This window comes from Kogia breviceps, chromosome 9, assembly GCF_026419965.1.
Source record: "Kogia breviceps isolate mKogBre1 chromosome 9, mKogBre1 haplotype 1, whole genome shotgun sequence".
In the NCBI taxonomy this organism is placed as follows: Eukaryota; Metazoa; Chordata; class Mammalia; order Artiodactyla; family Physeteridae; genus Kogia; species Kogia breviceps.
The window spans coordinates 58,849,776-58,872,094 of NC_081318.1; the positions used below are offsets into that span (position 1 = coordinate 58,849,776).

Here is a 22,319-nt window from a genome sequence, read left to right on the forward strand (position 1 = left end):
GGTTCAGATGAGAGGCATAAGGAAGGGAGGCACAGAGGTAGGTGGATTCAGACCTGGGATAATTGCCACTCCACCACCTGCTTCTGCTGGGAACTTGGAGAAGCCATGTGACTTCTCTGAGCCTCTTTCCCTGTCTGAACAGCGAGGTTAACAGTGCCTGTCCTGCCTCCCTTACAGATTCATTTGCAGTGAGGCGGGAGATGATGAAAAAGGGAAAAAGGGTCCTACGAATGTAAGAAACTTGGTATGAGAGAAGAGGACTGTGGACTGGAATTTGTAAAACCTGGCTTTGACACTTACTAGCTCTGCAACACTACTGAAACACAGTTTCTTCCTATGTAAAATGAAAGTGTTCATTTATTTTTAATGCTTTTCCTGTCAATAGTGATGAATTTGTAGAAATTCTCTTAATGTGCATGCAGGACTAAAATAATCACATGTCTGTAATTTTCAGCCTTATGAGTACTGGGGGAAACCTCACACTAAAACTTTTGTCCATCTTCTGAATAATGTCTGAATTTACAGACCTCATTCTGCTTTCCTGTAGCTAAAGGATTGGGCTGTACTGAATAACACTTCAAGCATTTATCAGTGTTCTCACCTCACGGCTTATGAGTTCAGCTCTCTTCTGTTATCTGTTTCGCTGAGATGGGAGGGGCAGGATAATTGAAAATCAACTTGGCTGCTTCGCAGTTTCACCTCGGTTTGTCCCACACATCAGCGGATTAGTCTAGTGTATGCATTCATAGGGATGAAAATGCTGGCTTGGGACGAGAATTCCTAGACTCTGCAGCCTTGACAACCATCTCCAGGCCCTTCATTTGGTAAATGTCACACCTGGAGTACTTGGGGTTCTTGGGGTTCTTCCATCCTAGCCCTCTCATTTTTCATATGGGAAACCGGGGCCCAGAGAAGTAGCTTGCTAGAGAACATGGTGATTTGAACAAAGAAAATCCAAAGTCCCAGCAAGTTGTATTGCAATATATTATCCTACAGGGAGTTAACCACTGAGAAAATAAGATATGGCACTTCCTCGTAGTTGCAGTGTTCATCAAAAAGTCTTCCTTTTTGATTTCTTGCTACTCTTCAGCTTAGAACCGGAGGGCTTTTATTTCAGGTGCAACGTTTTACAGCATTTAGCACTTTTAACTGAGAAGTAGAGTTAGGGTAATCATATTTGAGTTCTTCAAATCATTCTTTCTTAGTCTTGGCTACCTTTATAGAGGACTTATTCTGTGCTAGACACTGTGCTAACAAAGAGTACTTCCTCTCTAGAGACTGTTAGAGCACAGAAGCCCCTGGGAACAGTGAGGGTGAGAGGAGCAAGAGCCAAAGAGGCAAGAGTGACCAGGTCTGAAAGCAGGAGAGTGGGGCAGAATCAAATTGGAAAGTTTTAAGAGCACCCCTCAGGAACAGGAGCAGAGCTGTAGCTGCGGAGCCCGCAGAGCTTTAAGCCTAACAGGAAACCTGAAAGCATCCTGGAGGGGGCATCTTGCAGGGAGCGTGGGGCCTCTCAGTTTCTGGGCTTTTATTCATCAGCATCTAAGGCTGTTGAATGAACCCTGTCCTTGATTCTAACTTCTTTCCCTTGTCATCCTTCCCATACGCCCCTGCTGGCCAGGTGAAAACCAAGGAAGTACAAATTACGCACCAGAGAGAGAGCTGAGGGTTATGAGGCGGTGTGATCTCCAAAGGTTCACATTTCTTTTCTTTTTTTTTTTTTTTTTAACATCTTTATTGGAGTATAACTGTTTTACAATGGTATGTTAGTTTCTGCTTTACAACAAAGTGAATCAGTTATAAATATACATATGTTCCCATATCTCTTCCCTCTTGCATCTCCCTCCCTCCCACCTTCCCTATCCCACCCCACTAGGTGGTCACAAAGCACAGAGCTGATCTCCCTGTGCTATGTGGCTGCTTCCCACTAGCTATCCATTTTACATTTGGTAGTGTATACATGTCCATGGCACTCTCTCACTTCGTCACAGCTTACCCTTCCCCCTCCCCATATCCTCAAGTCCATACTCTAGTAGGTCTGTGTTTTATTCCCATCCTACCTCTAGTCTCTTCATGACATTTTTTTTTCTTAGATTCCATATATATGTGTTAGCATATGGTATTTGTTTTTCTCCTTCTGACTTACTTCACTCTGTATGACAGACTCCAGGTCTATCCACCTCATTACAAATAACTCAGTTTCATTTCTTTTTATGGCTGAGTAGTAGTCCATTGTATATATGTGCCACATCTTCTTTATCCATTCATCTGTCGATAGACACTTAGGTTGCTTCCATGTCCTGGCTATTCTAAATAGAGCTGCAATGAACATTTTGGTACATGACTCTTTTTGACTTATGGTTTTCTCAGGGTATATGCCCAGTAGTGGGATTGCAGGGTCATATGGTAGTTCTATTTTTAGTTTTTTAAGGAACCTCCATACTGTTCTCCATAGTGGCTGTATCAATTTACATTTCCAGCAGCAGTGCAAGAGTGTTCCCTTTTCTCCACACCCTCTCCAGCATTTATTGTTTCTAGATTTTTTGATGATGGCCATTCTGACCAGTGTGAGATGATATCTCATTGTAGTTTTGATTTGCATTTCTCTAATGATTAATGATGTTGAGCATTCTTTCATGTGTTTGTTGGCAATCTGTATATCTTCTTTGGAGAAATGTCTATTTAGGTCTTTTGCCCATTTTTTGATTGGGTTGTTTGTTTTTTTGTTACTGTACCACATGAGGTGGTTATAAATTTTGGAGATGTCAGTTGCTTCATTTGCAAATATTTTCTCCCATTCTGAGGGTTGTCTTTTCGTCTTGTTTATGGTATCGTTTGCTGTGCAAAAGCTTTTAAGTTTCATTAGGTCCCATTTGTTTATTTTTGTTTTTATTTCCATTTTTCTAGGAGGTGGGTCAAAAAGGATCTTGCTGTGATTTATGTCATAGAGTGTTCTGCCTATGTTTTCCTCTAAGAGCTTGATAGTTTCTGGCCTTACATTTAGGTCTTTAACCCATTTTGAGTTTATTTTTGTGTATGGTGTTAGGGAGTGCTCTAATTTCATACTTTTGCATGTACCTGTCCAGTTTTCCCAGCACCACTTATTGAAGAGGCTTTCTTTTCTCCACTGTATTTTCTTGCCTCCTTTACCAAAGATAAGGTGACCATATGTGTGTGGGTTTATCTCTGGGCTTTCCATCCTGTTCCATTGATCTATATTACTGTTTTTGTGCCAGGACCATACTGTCTTGATTACTGTAGCTTTGTAGTATAGTCTGAAGTCAGGGAGTCTGATTCCTCCAGCTCCATTTTTCGATCTCAAGATAGCTTTGGCTATTTGGGGTCTTTTGTGTTTCCATACAAATTGTGAAATTTTTTGTTCTAGTTCTGTAAAAAATGCCAGTGGTAGTCTGATAGGGATTGCATTGAATCTGTAGATTGCTTTGGGTAGTAGAGTCATTTTCACAATGTTGATTCTTCCAATCCAAGAACATGGTATATCTCCATCTATTTGTATCATCTTTAATTTCTTTCATCAGTGTCTTATAATTTTCTGGATACAGGTCTTTTGTCTCCTTAGGTAGGTTTATTCCTAGATATTTTATTCTTTTTGTTGCAATGGTAAATGGGAGTGTTTTCTTAATTTCACTCTCAGATTTTTCATCATTAGTGTATAAGAATGCCAGAGATTTCTGTGCATTAATTTTGAATCCTGCTACTTTACCAAATTCATTGATTAGTTCCAGTAGTTTTCTGGTAGCATCCTTAGTATTCTCTATGTATAGTATCATGTCATCTGCAGACAGTGACAGCTTTACTTCTTCTTTTCCTATTTGGATTCCTTTTATTTCTTTTTTTTCTCTGATTGCTGTGGCTAGAACTTCCAAAACTAGGTTGAATAAGAGTGGTGAGAGTGGGCAACCTTGTCTTCTTCCTGATCTTAGTGGAAATAGTTTCAGTTTTTCACCATTGAGAACGATGCTGGCTGTGGGTTTGTCATATATGGCCTTTATTATGTTGAGGAAAGTTCCCTGTATGCCTACTTTCTGCAAGGTTTTTATCATAAATGGGTGTTGAATTTTGTCAAAAGCTTTCTCTGCATCTATTGAGATGATCATATGGTTTTTCTCCTTCAATCCTTGCATTCCTGGGATAAACTCCACTTGATCATGGTGTATGATCCTTTTAATGTGCTGTTGGATTCTGTTTGCTAGTATTGTGTTGAGGATTTTTGCATCTATGTTCATCAGTGATATCGGCCTGTAGTTTTCTTTCTTTGTGACGTCTTTGTCTGGTTTTGGTATCAGGGTGATGGTGGCCTCATAGAATGAGTTTGGGAGTGTTCCTACCTCTGCTATGTTTTGGAAGAGTTTGAGAAGGATAGGTGTTAGGTCTTCTCTAAATGTTTGATAGAATTCGCCCGTGAAGCCATCTGATTGGTCCTGGGCTTTTGTTTGTTGGAAGATTTTTAATCACAGTTGCAATTTCAGTGCTTGTGATTGGTCTGTTCATATTATCTATTTCTTCCTGGTTCAGTCTTGGAAGGTCATGCTTTTCTACGAATTTGTCCATTTCTTCCAGGTTGTCCATTTTTTGGCATATAGTTGCTTGTAGTAATCTCTCATGATCCTTTGTATTTCTGCAGTGTACGTGGTTACTTCTACTTTTTCATTTCTAGTTCTACAGATTTGAGTCTTCTCCCTTTTTTTCTTGATGAGTCTGGCTAATGGTTTATCAACTTTGTTTATCTTCTCAAAGAACCAGCTTTTAGTTTTATTGATCTTTGCTATCGTTTCCTTCATTTCTTTTTCATTTATTTCTGATCTGATCTTTATGATTTCTTTCCTTCTGCTAAATTTGGGGTTTTTTTGTTCTTCTTTCTTTAATTGCCCTAGGTGCAAAGTTAGGTTATTTATTCGAGATGTTTCCTGTTTCTTAAAGTAGGATTGTATTGCTATAAACTTCCCTCTTAGAACTGCTTTTGCTGCATCCCATAGGTTTTGGGTCATTGTGTGTCCACTGTCATTTGTTTCTAAGTATTTTTTTATTTCCTCTTTGATTTCTTCAGTGATCACTTCGTTATTAAGTAGTGTAGCCTCCATTTGCTCATAGTTTTTACAGATCTTTTCCTGTAATTGATATCTAGTCTCATAGCATTGTGGTCGGAAAAGATACTTGATACGATTTCAATTTTCTTAAATTTATCAAGGCTAGATTTGTGACCCAATATATGATCTATCCTGGAGAATGTTCCATAAGCACTTGAGAAAAATGTGTATTCTGTTGTTTTTGGATGGAATGTCCTATAAATATCAATTAAGTCCATCTTGAATAATGTATCATTTAAAGCTTGTGTTTCCTTATTTATTTTCATTTTGGATGATCTGTCCATTGGTGAAAGTGGGGTGTTAAAGTCCCCTACGATGATTGTGTTACTGTCGATTTCCCCTTTTATGGCTGTTAGTATTTGCCTTATGTATTGAGGTGCTCCTATGTTGGGTGCATAAATATTTACAATTGTTATATCTTCTTCATGGATCGATCCCTTGATCATTATGTAGTGTCCTTCTTTGTCTCTTGTAATAGTTTTTATTTTAAAGTCTATTTTGTCTGATATGAGAATTGTTACTCCAGCCTTCTTCTGATTTCCATTTGCCTGGAATGTCTTTTTCTGTCCCCTCACTTTCAGTCTGTAGGTGTCCCTAGGTCTGAAGTGGGTCTCTTGTAGACAGCGTATATATGGGTCTTGTTTTTGTATCCATTCAGCCAGTCTGTGTGTCTTTTGGTGGGAGCATTTAATCCATTTACATTTAAGGTAATTATTGATATGTATGTTCCTCTTACCATTTACTTAATTGTTTCGGGGTTGTTCTTGTAGGTCTTTTCCTTCTCTTGTGTTTCTTGCCTAGAGAAGTTCCTTTAGCATTTGTTGTAAAGCTGGTTTGGCGGTGCTGAACTCTCTCAGCGTTTGCTTGTCTGTAAAGGTTTTAATTTCTCCATCAAATCTGAGTGAGATCCTTCCTGGTTAGAGTAATCTGGGTTGTAGGTTTTTCTCCTTCATCACTTTAAATATGGCCTGCCACTCCCTTCTGGCTTGCAGAGTTTCTGCTGAACGATCAGCTGTTAACCTTATGGGGATTCCCTTGTGTGTTATTTGTTGTTTTTCCCTTGCTGCTTTTAATATGTTTTCTTTGTATTTAATTTTTGATAGTTTGATTAATATGTGTCTTGGCATGTTTCTCGTTGGATTTATCCTGTATGGGACTCTGTGCTTCCTGGACTTGATTGACTATTTCCTTTCCCATATTAGGGAAGTTTTCAACTATAATCTCTTCAAATATTTTCTCAGTCCCTTTCTTTTTCTCTTCTTCTTCTGGGACCCCTATAATTTGAATGTTGGTGCGTTTAATGTTATCCCAGAGGTCTCTGAGACTGTCCTCAGTTCTTTTCATTCTTTTTTCTTTATTCTGCTCTGCTGTAGTTATTTCCAGTATTTTATCTTCCAGGTCACTTATCCGTTCTTCTGCCTCAATTAATTTGCTATTGATCCCATCTAGAGAATTTTTAATTTCATTTATTGTGCTGCTCATCATTGCTTGTTTTCTCTTTATTTCTTCTAGGTCCTTGTTAAATGTTTCTTGAATTTTGTCTTTTCTATTTCCAAGATTTAGGATCATCTTTACTATCATTATTCTGAATTCTTTTTCACGTAGACTGCCTGTTTCCTCTTCATTTGTTAGGTCTGGTGGGTTTCTACCTTGCTCCTTCATCTGCTGTGTGTTTTTCTGTCTTCTCATTTTACTTATCTTACTGTTTTTGGGGTCTCCTTTTTGCAGGTTGCAGGTTCATAGTTCCTGTTGTTTTTGGCGTCTGTCCCCCGTGGCTGAGGTTGGTTCAGTGGGTTGAGTAGGTTTCCTGGTTGAGGGGACTAGTGCCTCTGTTCTGTTGGAGGAGGCTGGATCTTGTCTTTCTGGTGGGCAGGTGCACGTCTGGTGGTGTGTTTTGGGTTGTTGGTAGCCTTATTATGATTTTAGGCATCCTCTCTGCTAATGGATGGGGCTGTAGTCCTGTCTTGCTGGCTGTTTGGCATAGGGTGTCCAGCACTGTATGTTGCTGGTCGTTGAGTGAAGCTGGGTCTTGGTGTAGAGATGAAGATCTCTGGGAGATTTTCGCCGTTTGATATTATGTGGAGCTGGGAGGTCTCTTGTGGATCAGTGTCTTGAAGTTGGTTCTCCCACGTCAGAGACACAGCCCTGACGCCTGGCTGGGGCACCAAAAGCCTTTAATTGGGAGAAAATAAAAGGGAGAAAAAATAGAAAGGAAAGAAAGAAAGGAAGAAAGGAAGGAAGGAAGGAAGAAAGGAAGGAAGGATGGGAGGAAGGGAGGGAGGAAGGAAGGAAGGGAGGAAGGAAGGAAGAAAGGAAGGAAGACAGGAAGAAAGGGAAGAAAGGAAGAAAGAAAGGTATAAAGAAAGAAGATAAAATAAAGTAGGATAAAATAAATTTATTAAAATAAAAAAATAATTATTAATTAGAAAAATTTTATTTAAAAAAAAAACGGGACGGTCAGAACCCTAGGACAAATGGTGAAAGCAAAGCTATACAGACAAAATCTCACAAAGCAGCACTCACATACACACTCACAAAAAGAGAAAAAGGGGAAAGTAATACTATATCTTGCTCCCAAAGTCCACCTCCTCAACTTGGGATGATTCCTGTCTATTCAGTTATTCCACAGATGCAGGTCATTTCAAGCTGATTGTGGAGCTTTAATTCACTGTTTCTGAGGCTGCTGGGAAAGAACTCCCCCTCTCTGTTCGCACAGCTCCTGGTGTTCAGTTTCGGACTTGGCCCCGCCTTTGCACGTAGGTCGTCCGAGGGCGTCTGCTCTTCGCCCCAACAGGACGGGGTTAAAGGAGCAGCTGATTCGGGGGCTCTGGCTCACTCAGGCCGGGGGAGGGAGGGGCACGGATGCGGGGCGAGCCCGCAGCGGCAGAGGCCGGCATGACGCTGCACCATCCCGATGCGCGCTGTGCGTTCTCCCAGGGAAGTTGTGCCTGCGTCACAGGACCCTGGCAGTGGCGGGCTGCACAGGCTCCCGGGAGGGGAGATGTGGATGGTGACCTGTGCTCGCACACAGGTTTCTTGGAGGCGGCAGCAGCAGTCCTAGCGTCCCACGCCCGTCTCTGGTGTCCGCGCCGACAGCCACGGCTCGTGCCCGTTTCTGGAGCTCCTTCACGCGGCGCGCTTAATCCTCTCTCCTCTCGCACCAGGAAACGAAGAGGCAAGAAAAAGTCTCTTGCCTCTTCGGCAGCTCCAGACTTTTCCCGGACTCCCTCCCGGCTAGCCGTGGTGCACCAGCCCCTTCAGGCTGTGTTCAAGCCGCCAACCCCAGTCCTCTTCCGGCTTCCTATCGAAGCCCGAGCCTCAGCTCCCAGCCCCCGCCCGCCCCGGCGAGTGAGCAGACAAGCCCCTCAGGCTGGTGAGTGCTGTTCGGCACCGGTCCTCTGCGGGAATCTCACCGCTTTGCCCTCCGCACCCTGTTGCTGTGCTCTCTTCCGTGGGTTTGCAGCTCCCCCCTCCGCCACCCGCAGTCTCTGCCCACGAAGGGGCTTCTAGTGTGTGGAAACCTTTCCTCCTTCACGGCTCCCTCCCACTGGTGCAGGTCCCGTCCCTATTCTTTTGTCTCTGTTTTTTCTTTTTCTTTTGCCCTACCCAGGTACGTGGGGTGTTTCTTGCCTTTTGGGAGGTCTGAGGTCTTCTGCCAGCGTTCAGTGGGTGTTCTATAGGAGCAGTTCCACATGTAGATGTATTTCTGATGTATTTGTGGGGAGGAAGGTGATCTCCGCGTATTGGCTCGTCCGCCATCTTCTCTCCGACATTTCTGTCTTTTCATCACCCGTCTTTCTGATAAGAATACCTTGGACTTATTTGATTACAGTAATGTGGGAAGTTTACAGTCCCTCTGTACAATCCTAAATTCAAAATGCTCTGAGACAGTTTTTAAAAATAATTTTGTGGCACACTCACTTGGGTGGTAAATGTGACCAAAACTGACAGGATGTTACAGTCTTACAGTCTTTAGGTACCTCCCTTAGTGAGAATAGTCACATATTTGGTGGCAAACATATTCATGTGTTTGATTACAGAGTGCCTCCACAGACCCTGCTGTGGGCAATAAGCAATTTATGGAAAAATGCATTTTACTACGTTTCTGAAATTGAAAGAACTCGGAATTCCAAAAACATCTGGCCCCAAGGATTTTAGAAAAGTGATTTTCAACCCATAAATCGTTTTCCGTAAATTTTGGTGTATTTATTTATCCCTTAAGGAATGAACGTTTCCTTCGTTTTTCTTCCCTATTAAGAAAATGTGGGGGGGAGGGGAGAAGCAAAACAAATCTAAATGGTGGCTTTCAGGAGAATAAACTGTAGCTGAAGCTTTGGGGGGGGGGTCTAGGTCCTCAATAGGGGTAGATCTTTTAAAAGACAGAAATCTAGATCTGTACTCTTCCTGCAATTAAAAAAAAATATATATATATAGATTTCTCCGCGGAACTGCATCATCCTCTTCTCCAGCTTTGCAGCAGCCTGAGCTGTAAAAGAGCTGCGAAGCCTAAAATGCGTGCGACTCACAGAACCAGAGTGCCACCTTTCTTCCAGATTTGGAATTGAAGCTTCCCGCGGCCGCTGGCTGCCTTGCCTGCCGAGGCTTGTTCAATCCACAAGACTGCAAGGAAACAATTCCTTGACACTCAAATCGTAAAGGAAGAGCTGCAAACACGGCAAGAAAATGTGTTTCCTTCTCTTTGGTCCCTGAGCAATTAAATTCGTAACCTAATCTGATGTTAGGGAGTGTGGGCCGTAAACCCCATGTTTAATTAGTTCGCACCTAGAGAGTCATTTTACACACTAGACATTTTAATTTACAATCTGCTGCATTGCAGCACTTTTCTAGGCCTTCAGCTATATAATAAGGTAGTCTGCTAGCTGCTGAAGCTTTAAAAATATAGATACACTTAGTTCAGGTTTTTTCTTTCTTTTCCATTTTCAGTTGCAAATCAAACATGCAGTTACAGAAGCAGAGATTCAAAAATTGAAGACCAAGGTAAGCACCAATACATGATGTTTGAATTGTACTTTTTAAACTTCAGATACTATGAATAAATTCAACCCGAGGGCTAAAGGAATTTGTTTCTGTGCATTTGAAAGAATACAAATGTGAGAGATTCATTTCCACTGTTAGCGGAAAAACCTGCCAGTGCATACTCTTAGGGGGTCAGCACCGCCATACCCCTCAGTGAAAATAGCACAGTATTTTAAAATTACATATTTACATATTTGCACATATGTGGCCCATTCCCTCTGAGGTTTCCTCAAGTAAATGTTTATGTGGTGGTGTGATGAATTGGGAGATTGGGATTGACATATATACACTAATATGTATAAAATGGATAACTAATAAGAACCTGCTGTTTAAAAAAATAAATTAAATTTTTAAAAAAGGTAAATGTTTATAATAGTTCAAGCATCCAAGTTACATTTTGACCACTATTCCTTAAGCACAAGCTGTTATACTGTATCTCTTTATCTTAAATAATTATTTATTTTTAACTTATTCATCAGAAATAATGTATGTTAACATAACACGTTACTTATCTTTCATAGAGAAAACTTCCAATTTCTAGTAATTAAATATTATGAAATTTAATTAATATATGAATAATTTATTTTAGGTGCCAGGTGCTACCAGAAATCTTTAGACAAATTTAGTTCATGTTATTTAAATTTGTGGGGAAATACAGGTCTTGATAAAAGGAGTATGTATTTTTAGTTTATATATGAAATAATACATAATTCAAAAGGGCACTTTTAATTGGTAAATTACAAGGTACTTGTAAGTTTCTTGAACAGTAGTTTTATCAAGTACATAATTTCAAAGATTTAAAAATATCTTTGAATTATTTTAAAAACACAATAATCTTTATTTTTTATGGTCTTTTAAAAATTGAGACATAATTGTTCTCACACTACTAACAGTCCATTTCCCTGTTCACATTAGATACACTTGTTTTGGTTTTTCCATGTGTTTTAAATGGAGTTGAATTAGCAAGGCTATTTTGGTTAAACGGTATTTTTAGCTAATAACTCTGCAGCTCTTTAGTAAAAACATGTCTATACATCATTCATGGTTTCAACCAAGCTCTGTGAATAATAAGTTTTAAATTAGTAGCGGTTGGTAAATAAACAACTCGAACCCGAAACATTGCTTAATAAAAGATGCAGCAAATCCCAGTCCCGTTTTAAATTGCCATGTTTCTTGTCATAGAATGGAAGTTTTTTTTTAATTAGGTACAATCAGGGAAAAAGATTCACCTGGGATTGCAAGTGCTTTAACAAAGCTTATGTGTTAGATATTTAATCTATAGAAAATTCTATAAATTAGTATTTTATATTTTTCTCAATATTATATTGGCATATAATAGCCATAGATTAGCTTGTTTTACTATGACTCTTTATATCCAAGTTGATAATAGAATTCCTAATTTTGAAATGTTTTTGACTACTTTTTACTTTGTAACCTGTTTTGCCAATGTGTTTAGTTTAAAATATACATAAAAACATATTTCCACTTTCCGAATGATTTTGGAATATTTTAGATTTTGAGAATTGATAGTTTATAATGACTCTGCATCCTTTTGAACTTTAACGGAGGCATATGAAGTAGATGAAGCACTCGTTTAAAGGTTAGCTGGTTGTTGAATAAATGACCTTTGACCCCTTACCTGAGAGATCAGTCTTGAATTTCTGCAGAAATGAGGGATTTGGACCAGTGTGTTATCTGTTCCTAAGCTTCCCTGAAAGCAGAAACCACAAGAAGCTGCCTTTCTGTCCCATCAGAAAGATTTAAATTAATTCAGCAATCATTTATATTTTTACTCACACTGTCTTTTATACTTTTATTCAAATCGGGATTTATTAGGCTCTAGAAACTCAGAACAGTGTCAGCAAAATAATGAGCTACAAACTATGTTCATGTCAGTTGAAATAAAGGATGTGATAATATCATCAAAAGGGATAGAAACAAAGTAAAGATCACTTTTATCAGATTATTATGCCCAAGGAGCTGTTCCAGGCGTGCTGATGTGTTATATCACAGTTCCGATTAAAGATAACATAATTTAGTCTTAGAGGACTTCAGTTACTTGTTCAAGGTTTAAAGGCCAATAATGGCAGAGCCTGGAATTCAAATCTAAACTGCATGACTCCACGGTCTCCCTCTTACCCATTAGGCCATACTGTGTGTTTCTGCCCCTCTCTCCTTCCCAGCTTGCCTCTCCCCACTCCGTTTTTAGTTAACTTTTTATTTACAATTATATGTTAAAAAAAAAAAAGAAAAACTCTAAAAGAAAACGTGTTGAAGTTCATTGGATAGAATCAAACTCTAAAACACTTTTTCCTGCTCAGAGAATTTCATACACCACATAGTGTGATGGAAAAATCATGGGAGTAGGAATCAGATCCATGTTTTGTCATTTATCAGATGTGTGACCTTGTACAAACATTTTCACTTTTCAAGGCTTCCATTTTGTAATCTATATAATAATGAAAATAATAGTTGCTCTTCTCATCTCAGTGTGTTTGATGATTTGAGTATATGTAACAATGGAATTTAAAATACACTATAAAATTATGAGGGATTTTTGCTACAGAAGTACCTAGATAATGCTTGCTTTGATATTTGCTTTGTCTAGCTGCAAGCAGCAGAAAATGAGAAAGTGAGGTGGGAACTAGAAAAAACCCAACTCCAGCAGAATATAGAAGAGAATAAAGAAAGAATGTTGAAGTTGGAGAGCTATTGGATTGAGGCTCAAACGTTATGCCACACAGTGAATGAGCACCTCAAAGAGACTCAAAGCCAGTATCAAGCCTTGGAAAAGAAGTACAACAAGGCAAAGAAACTGATCAAGGATTTTCAACAAAAGTAAGCAGCTTCTAATGACTAAAGAATAGTTGTGTGCATCTAAAGAAGGTTTATATCCAGTAATTTCATAATATCTAGTGGAAAAGAAAAGGTGACCTCAGAGTCATGCCCCATAGTTAATGCATAAATAGACATTAAGTTTTAGAAATCTCTTGCATCATTTCTCATGAGATTATATTTTTTCTTCTATAATTTTTTGGCAACCTCCTGTTTTGTTGTTGTTGTTAATCATTAATAGTAACTGTTAAACCATATGAACCTATCCTTTTTCAAACATCTGTGATTTAGAAGCAAGAAGCCCAGCTGAAGTCATGCAGAATGACTATTGGATAAACTACGTACAAAGCAGCAACTGGGGCCTTGATGAGGCTGCTTCTATGTCTATTCTTAGAATCAGTTAACTCAGAGTTTTCCTGCTACAGATAGTGTAAATATTGACTAGCAAGACCTCCTGCCCTGCCAGTTTCCTTCTTTTAGCTGTTGAGAGAATCACAAGGGCCTGGTTCACTGCAGTAAGAGACCATCACCATACTCTGCTTTCAAATTTCAACCGCTATTTCTGAGCTAATGCTGCTTTGCTTCCATCTGTTGAATCTTGGTGTAATTTCAGGGAGACTGACCAGGGAGATTTTTACAGATTTTTTTCAACAGTTACTTCTGGCTAGCTAGAATAATAGAAAGTAGCACTAGTATCTCTTCTGGTCTTCTATGTCAAGCCTTAAAAGCTAAGCATATATGTAAGAGTCACCATAACTGTTATTTCCTATCGTGGAAATAATATTTTTAATGTTTAAAAGATATTGCTATAAAAAAGTGTATTGAAAAGGGGGGAATTGTTCTTATAACCATGAGTTCAGTACATCACTATTTTAACTCTTTTTGCCAAAAATATACCTAACTCTATTTCATGCAATAATTTTATAACAAATTCTACCAAATTTGCATATTGCATTCCAGACTCTCAAAATGGAGGTATTTCTCCTTCTCCCCATATTATCCTCAGGTATGTAGTGACAGCTCCCCCTCAGTGTTTCTGACCCAACAACCCCTCTACTGTCATTTATAGGAAGCAATCTTATTATAATTATCTTTTTAAAACTCTTACCATCCAGTTCCATCAGTTTACTAGGTAAATGACTTTATAAATGTGGAATTATATCTACTCGACATGTAATTATCTCCACTAAATTATCCAACGTGGGTCATTAGTTCAGTAGGTTCTATCTAAATATGAACGGATGCTCTAGAGTCAGGAGCTACAGATGAAAATCTTAGTAAGCAGAATCAAAGCATTTTTCTTTACTTTGTAATCCATTAAAACATTTTATTTGCTTTCATTACTAGATACCTTTACTCTGTGATTGAGTTTTGTTTATTTAAACAGCTGTCTAGTTATTTATTTCACTGTGCAGTTCATTGCTTCTGATAAGAATTTTTACGTTTCCTCATTTATTGAATGTTTGATGCAATGAGATCTATTATTTTCTTCTTAAGAGAACTTGATTTCATCAAAAGACAGGAAGCAGAAAGAAAGAAAATAGAAGATTTGGAAAAAGCTCATCTTGTGGAAGTTCAAGGCCTGCAAGTACGGGTGAGTTATATGCTCAAAGCCACTGAGTGATAGGGTAGCCAGACAAAACTATAATTTGAAAAGATACATGCACCCCCATGTTCATAGCAGCACTATTTACAATAGCCAAGACGTGGAAACAACCTAAATGTCCACTGACCGATGAATGGATAAAGAAGATGTGGTACATGTATTCAATGGACTATTAGTCATTAAAAAGAATGAAATAATAGAGATTATCACACTAAGTGAAGTAAGTCAGAAAGAGAAAGACAAATACCATATGATATCACTTACATGTGGAATCTAAAATACAACACAAACGAACATATCTATGAAACAAAAAAAGACTTACAGACATAGAAAGCAGACTTGTGGTTGCCAAAGGGGCAGGAGGGTTGAGGAGGGAAGGACTAGGGGTTTGGGATTAGCAGAAGCAAACTATTGTATCTAGGTTGGATGAACAGCAAAATCTTACTGTATAGCACAGGGAACTATGTTCAATATCCTGTGGTAAACCATAATGGAAAAGAATTTGAAAAGAATATATATATGTATAATTGAGTCACTTTGCTATACAGCAGAAATTAAACACAATGTTGTAAATCAACTATATTTTAATAAAATTTTTTTTAAAAAGAATAATAAGGTAGTTTTGCCTAGTGCTTGGAGAGAAGTGCTGATTTAGGGTTTCATGAATGGATATTTTTTTTCTCTCTTAGATTAGAGATTTGGAAGCTGAGGTGTTCAGGCTACTGAAGCAAAATGGGACTCAAGTTAACAATAACAACAACATCTTTGAGAGAAGAACATCTCTTAGTGAGGTCTCTAAAGGAGATACCTTGGAGAACTTGGATGTCAAGCAGACATCTTGTCAAGATGGCCTAAGTCAAGGTTTGTTTAACCTAACCATAAAAAATGTTTTTAATGACTGTGAAATTTGTCCTTACATTCTTCCTTTTTTTAACTCAGAGATTTAAAAGTTGAAAAAGCCTTCCTGCTGTGGAAAGAAGAAAGGGCTTATCAAAATAGGAACTTAATAATTTATCTCTTGTCTTATCAAAAATAAATCTTTGATGTAAAGAAATAACAAAATTCCAACTCGGACAAGTCAGATATTATTTTTAAGCCACCATAAAGTTGATAAGCTTAATAAACTGCCTTAAATTGATAGCTCGTCCCTTATAGGGTGAGTTGCACTACTTAAGTATTAATGAGTGAGGCTTAAAATGAGTGATTTTTAAGTCCCTAGAAAGATCTTTTTCACAACATCAGGAGGCTGACTTCTAGCACTTGGAATTCATTGAGTTAAGAAGTTCTGTGTAGTTTTCTGCTTTTACCATGATGTCCTGTGTATATGTCTCATTCTTTCCTGTCAGAGACCAAATCAGACCAGAACACGGAAAGCATTTTGTATTGTGAATGGCTGTCTTCTTTCATACACCAACCATACATAAATCACTTATTTGCTTCCCTCACACACGCCCGTGCATAGACTGTGTGTATAAGAATGTGTATGAATGTTTTAATATATATAGTATATTTATAAATTAGAGAATGTATAAGAATTTATAACGATAAATGCACAGGCGGACATAAAACTTTCTATTTCATCTTTTAAAATAGGTACCTAGTAGACCTTAGAAAAAGTGAAAATAAAAGGATGTCACATGGCAGCATTGTCGTGAAGGGACTGACAACTCACAGGCAGTGGTTTGACATGCAGTAAAACTGTGATCACTAATGAGCTGTTTAATTCTTTGATGCTGTTTCGCACATATTAAAATATCTCCAATGAGATTTTCCTGATAAAACTAGTGTTTATATCATATCATTAACTTTCAGAACTAAACTTTTAGCCGTTGAAAGTGAAAAGTATTGGAAATTTTCATTTAAAAGTAAAGTGGTATTTAGAGATTTGCATCTGTTCACTAAGTTTATATCCTTTTGCTGTGTTTTCCCTTACTAAGACATAATCTGTAAATAATGCCTCCCGGGCAGTTAAAGAAGAGTATTTAGCACCAACATTACCACTAACTGAAGAGGTGTGTGACTTTAGGAAGGTCATTCAACTTCTCTGGCTTGGTTTTTTACTATGTATAATATCAAAATGGCAACACTTCTTTCTTCTCCACCCTAAAGGGTGTTTGAGGTGAAAAAAAAGAAATTTTATTAGAGCTTTTATGGAGTTACAATTTTTATATCTGGAACTCGATAAAATTGTTTTCTAAAAAAAGTCAGGGGCTTCCCTGGTGGCGCAGTGGTTGAGAGTTCGCCTGCCGATGCAGGGGACACGGGTTCGTGCCCCGGTCCGGGAAGATCCCACATGCTGCGGAGCAGCTAGGCCCATGAGCCATGGCCGCTAAGCCTGCGCGTACGGAGCCTGTGCTCCGCAACGGGAGAGGCCACAACAGTGAGAGGCCCGCATACCACAAAAAAAAAAAAAAAAAAAAAGTCAGAAATCAAATCAATGTGTTTTTTTCACCTTTTTGAATATTTTAATTCTTCAAATTCATCATAGTTTATAATAAATATATATTGCTGCTATGCCATACACAAAGTATGATCAGTAACCAGTAGCTTTCCAGAGTCTAATTCATTTCTATTCATTTCTTTTAGTTCAGAAATCTATATCTTGTCAAACATATAATTAATGGTATTTATTAAATTATATGACTACAGAAGTTCAACAAACTATACTATAAACATGCTGATTTGGATCAAAACCTTACATTTCTTCTGAACCCTTTTTCTTTTATTCTACACCCTCCACTTTACCACATAATTATCAGTTTCCCTAGCAACACTGTCGGTTCACGGTGAGATGCAGGGACTACTAATTCTTCCTGAAACCAATCCATGCTTGTGCAGTAGAGGTAGAATCAGTCATCTCAGACATTAGTAGCATACATATCAAGCGGTACTCTTCCAGTTTTGCTGCCAAAGACAGTCAGTGATAAATCTCCTTGAATTTCAATTGCTTGATCACATAAACTAAAATGGCTTGGTCAGTAGCTAGATAGGAATGCTCTGGAAAGCACTTTTCTAAATTGATCCTTTGCTTCTGTTGCTAGGGAACGCTGAAGTCCTAGAGGTTCAGAAAAGGAAGTGAAGCAGCGGACCAAACACAGGCCATTTAGTATTTAATGATCACCCTCCCCCCCAACACACACCTTTTTGCAACAGGATGGGTACAGTGGTTGAAGTCAGTTCTGCTAGTCTGTGCCCTTGGGGTGCAGTGCTTTACCTCCCCACCTCCTGTAGACTGTCCAGTTCTGATTTGTTTTCCAAGCACTGGAGTGTTTTATTGATAGGATGAGTGGTTTAGCATCTTTTTGGGTCTGAGGCAGCTCAGTGAAGCAAAAGGATTATCAATTATGTCAGTGAAAAGCTATGTTAGAATGAAATGTGAAAGAAGAGGAAGGAGAGAGTGAAGGAGGCAGAAAGGTAAGAGGAGGAAGGAAAGAGCATGTAAGCAGCTGCTTCTTCACAAGAACTCATGTTCTTCTAGAAACGAGAGTCCCAGCTGGGGATGGATTAATTATGTGACTCTCAATATTAAATTATTGTACATTTTTAGGGTGATAAAACCATTTTTCAAACCATGCAAAAATTTGCCACAGTTAAATTTATATCCAAACATCATATATATGGTTCTTTGTATAAACTAAGCCTACTCAAGTATCTCATTAAAATGTTGACAGATTGGGAATTCTTTGGAGGTCTAGTGGTTAGGACTCTTTGCTCTCACTGCTGAGGGCCCTGGGTTCAATCCCTGGTCAGGAAACTAAGATCCCATAAGCCACGCCGCACGCCAAAAAAAGAAAAAAAAATGTTGGTAGATTATATATACAAATGTATTATTTAACACGTTCTGATACTTTTTTCTTAAAATCCATAAAGCAAATATAACAATTTTTTTTCACCAAGAGATGAAACGAACTCTAAATCCCTTCTGGTTTACACCAGTATGCTGGTCAAATATTAGTTTACATGTGTTCCAGGATGTGAAAAATAACAGTTTTGTCCCACTGCCGTGTTTCATATTTATAATTTCTTAGTGTCTGAGTAATGCTGGTCTGTATAAGAGTTCTCTACCTCATATCCAAAGGCCCCGAAGTGACTAGAAATATCTGTGGCCACTCAGATATTCAAGTCAGGATTAGAAAAAGAGCAGAAAACGGGCATGTTAGGGAGATCTTGGTAGGAAAAAGGGTTGTAGTCGTAGTTTGATTAATTTCTCTAAAAAACTCACTTAAATACCATGCTCTTCCTGAGGCAGGTGAAGGGTTTGGTATGAAACAAATAGATGATATAAACATTTTAAGAGATGAGAGGGAGTTTGAAGAAGAGAAAAAAGTGAATAAAATTAGAATAATTTTTTTCCTGATTCATAGACCTTATGTTAAAAGTGGGACCTTATGTTAAAAGTGTGTCATAGGGTATTCTTGGAGTAAAAGTCGTCTTTGGATGCCAGAAGAAGAGCTTACGCTTAATTCTGTAAGCATTGTGACCCATTAACAGTTTTGTTTTTTCTCAGAAATTAAAAACTCTTTTAATGGAAAAAGATAACATTTGCAAAGTCAGCAATAGTGATAACAAAAAATACTTTAACACAATATTGTAAATCAACCATACTTCACTTAAAAAAATTATTCCTGGGAACTGATGTAGTGTTTCTATGGGCCAGGCAGTGTTTTAAGTTACAGCAATTCATGTAATCCTCACAACAACCCTAAGAAGTAGTATTGCTGTCTTTCCATTTTACAGATCAGGAAACTGCAGATGGAGAAATTAAACCATCTGTCCAAGGTCACTCAATGAGCAAGAGGCAGAACCAGGAGCTGGACTCATCCAGCTCCACAGCCCATTTTCTTAACTACTCAGCTGAACCGTACTGGTTTTCTGGAGTCTGCTGCTTCTCCTAGACAACTGATGGGAACTCTTTGCCCCCAGAAAAGGCTGAAATCATAGGAAGTCAGGAAATCCAAAGCCATACCATTTAATAGTTTCGAGGCGTAACAGGAACTGGGTCACTGCTAGGTTTGTAAGTGTAATTCAAGGATCCCTTTGAAGTTTGGTCATTACTACCAAATGCTTCTTTTATTTCACACCCATCTACTCAGCCAGTGGGGCACTGATTAGATAACACTGCAAGTTATCTTCTCCAAAGTATGAACATGGGAGATGATATATAAAGCATTTTATCCTTAGTTACTTACTATTTCTTAACTCTAATGAGAACTGTGCAAGAAGAAAAAGACTTAAATTGCAAGATAGAGGATTATAGGAAAGTCTAGACTTTCATAATGAATTGTGGCTGGAATTAGTCAATCCTGTTATCTTTTTTTTTTAAGATTTGTTTATTATTTATTTATTTTTGGCAGTATCGGGTCTTAGTTACAGCATGCAGGATCTTTTGTTGTGGCTCGCAGGCTTCTCTCTAGTTGCAGTGTGTGGGTTTTCTTTTCTCTAGTTGTGGTGCACAGGCTCCAGGGTGCTTGGGTTCTGTAGCTTGCGGCATGCACTCTCTCTAGTTGAGACACGCAAGCTCAGTAGCTGTGATGCATGGGCTTAGTTGCCCCACGGCATGTGGGATCTTAGTTCCCTGACCAGGAATCGAACCCGCGTCCCCTGCATGGGAAGGTGGATTCTTTACCACGGGACCACCAGGAAAGTCCCAATCCCGATACCTTTAAAAATAAAAATATTTCTTAGCTACTTTTTAGGTAATTTAAGAATATCCTAGAGAAAGGAGCATAACGATAATGAAAATAATATCTTCTTGCTGTTTCTCCTTTCCCTTACTCTTTTTCCACAAAATGGTTCAACTGTTGCAATAAGACCCCAGGTTTCTTTCTTGTTTTAAGTTTTTATTTATTTATTTATTTAGGCTGCGTTGGGTGTTCGTTGCTGCCCACAGGCTTTCTCTAGTTGCAGTGAGTGGAGGCTACTCTTCGTTGTGGTGTGCGGGCTTCTCATTGTGGTGGCTTCTCTTGTTGCAGAGCACGGGCTCTAGGCGTGAGGTCTTCAGTAGTTATGGCACACAGCTCAGTAGTTGTGGCTCGTGGGCTCTAGAGCCCAGGCTGGGTAGTTGTGTGCTACCAGTGTGCACACCGGCCTAGTTGCTCCGCGGCATGTGGGACCTTCTGGATCAGGGCTCGATCCTGTGTCCCCTGCATTGGCAGGCAGATTCTTAACCACTGCACCACCAGGGCAGTCCCAGGCCCCAGATTTCTTAAAAGTAGATCTCTAAGATAGTAGTCCACATTTGAATCCTGAACCCAGTAAGCACGGTCCCAAACCTGGGATTTGTGGACATATCAGCAGAACTCTGAGCCTGCTTAGATATTCAGGCCAGCTAATTCTTTGGTCAGTAGGCCCTATCGTATGATATTTGCTTATTGTGACCCATTTGTTAGCTTATTGGTTTGCACTGAATCTGATTTTTCTGAATTGAATCTTTTTTTTTTTTTTTTTTTGTAATTTACTAATATTTAAATAAAGTCTTTATCAGGAAGAGCAAGGGGAAGTAAACAACTGCCATTAAGGGTATTTGCCTTTTTCACCATATTTCATTCATTCATGCACTGTCTAGAAATAACTTGGAGCAACACCTTTATATGACAGGATAGAGTGAATTGAATGTGGCAAGATAAAGGAGAACAATGAGGATGAGGACAGAGTAGAACCAGATATGATGCTACAGGTGTATATACCATATTTATATTATTTCTGAAGCTAAGTCTTTAATTTGGCTGTAAACTTTCTAGTCATCAGAAGGAGATGGAAACCCTGGTCCATTACATTCTTCACAGTGTTCATAAGATTAAAACAAACCATCTGCTCAAGAGAAGTATAACTATTGGTATAAATAATGCATGATTTAGAGCAGTGATATTAATATTGATAACATCCTTACAGTAGATCCACCGATGATTGTATTAGGGCATTTTCACACAGTGAACCTCAGTATGGACTAATGGCATCACATAAATATACAATGTAGTGTTCAGTAAAAGCAATTTAAATTACTGAGAGGAGAGGATGTATAAGAAATGATGGTACTTAGCTCTCTGTTGACCTAGGTTGGTGCTCAGGTGCTCTGTCATGTATGTCAGGTCATATTTGTTAACCATATTCAAAACTTCTAGAATGTGTTACTGAGGGAGATGCATCAAAATATAACACTATAATTGTAGATTTATCTGTTTCTTCTTTTGGTTATGTCAGTTTTTGCTTTATGTGTTTGAGGTGATGTTAATGGATACATACAATTTAGAATTGTTATATCTTCTTGGTAGATTGACCTCTGATCATTAGGAAATGTCCCTCTTTATTTCTAGTAATTCACCTTGTTATTGATTTTGTTTGAGATTTGAAGAGCTGTATCAGCTTTCTTTTAGTAAGTGTTTGTGTGGTATCTTTTTCCATTCTTTTACTGCAAATTTTCCATGTCTTTTATAAGCAACAGTTAGTTGTTTATTTCTACTACAGTCTCAACCTTGCTTTTAAAAAATTTTCTCAGTCTTTAAGATGCATTTAGAAAGTTACTATTTAATTTATTTACTGATATATTGAGTTTAAATCTAACATCTTACTATTTGTTTCTAATCTAACAAAAAATCTTTCTTTGTTCTTTTTATCTGCTTTTTTGCCTTCTTTTGGATTAATCAAGTGGGGATTTCTTTTCTTATTTATTTTTTCCTGTATTAACTTTGTTCTTTGTGTGGATACCTACAGATAAAATTTAGAATATTTACTGG

The 22,319-nt window shown here is 38.3% G+C and overlaps 1 protein-coding gene across 17 annotated transcripts in view; it reads left to right on the plus strand.

The window, feature by feature from the left end:
• Window positions 1-22,319, plus strand: part of PPP1R9A (protein phosphatase 1 regulatory subunit 9A) — a 313,162-nt gene that overhangs the window by 238,429 nt on the left and 52,414 nt on the right. For all 17 annotated transcript variants that reach the window (XM_059073785.2, XM_059073788.2, XM_067042517.1 and 14 more), the window contains 4 exons: window positions 10,053-10,106; window positions 12,754-12,983; window positions 14,478-14,574; window positions 15,276-15,447. In XM_059073785.2, the coding sequence (XP_058929768.1) occupies window positions 10,053-10,106; window positions 12,754-12,983; window positions 14,478-14,574; window positions 15,276-15,447 (553 nt within the window). The remainder of the gene's footprint in view (window positions 1-10,052; window positions 10,107-12,753; window positions 12,984-14,477; window positions 14,575-15,275; window positions 15,448-22,319) is intronic.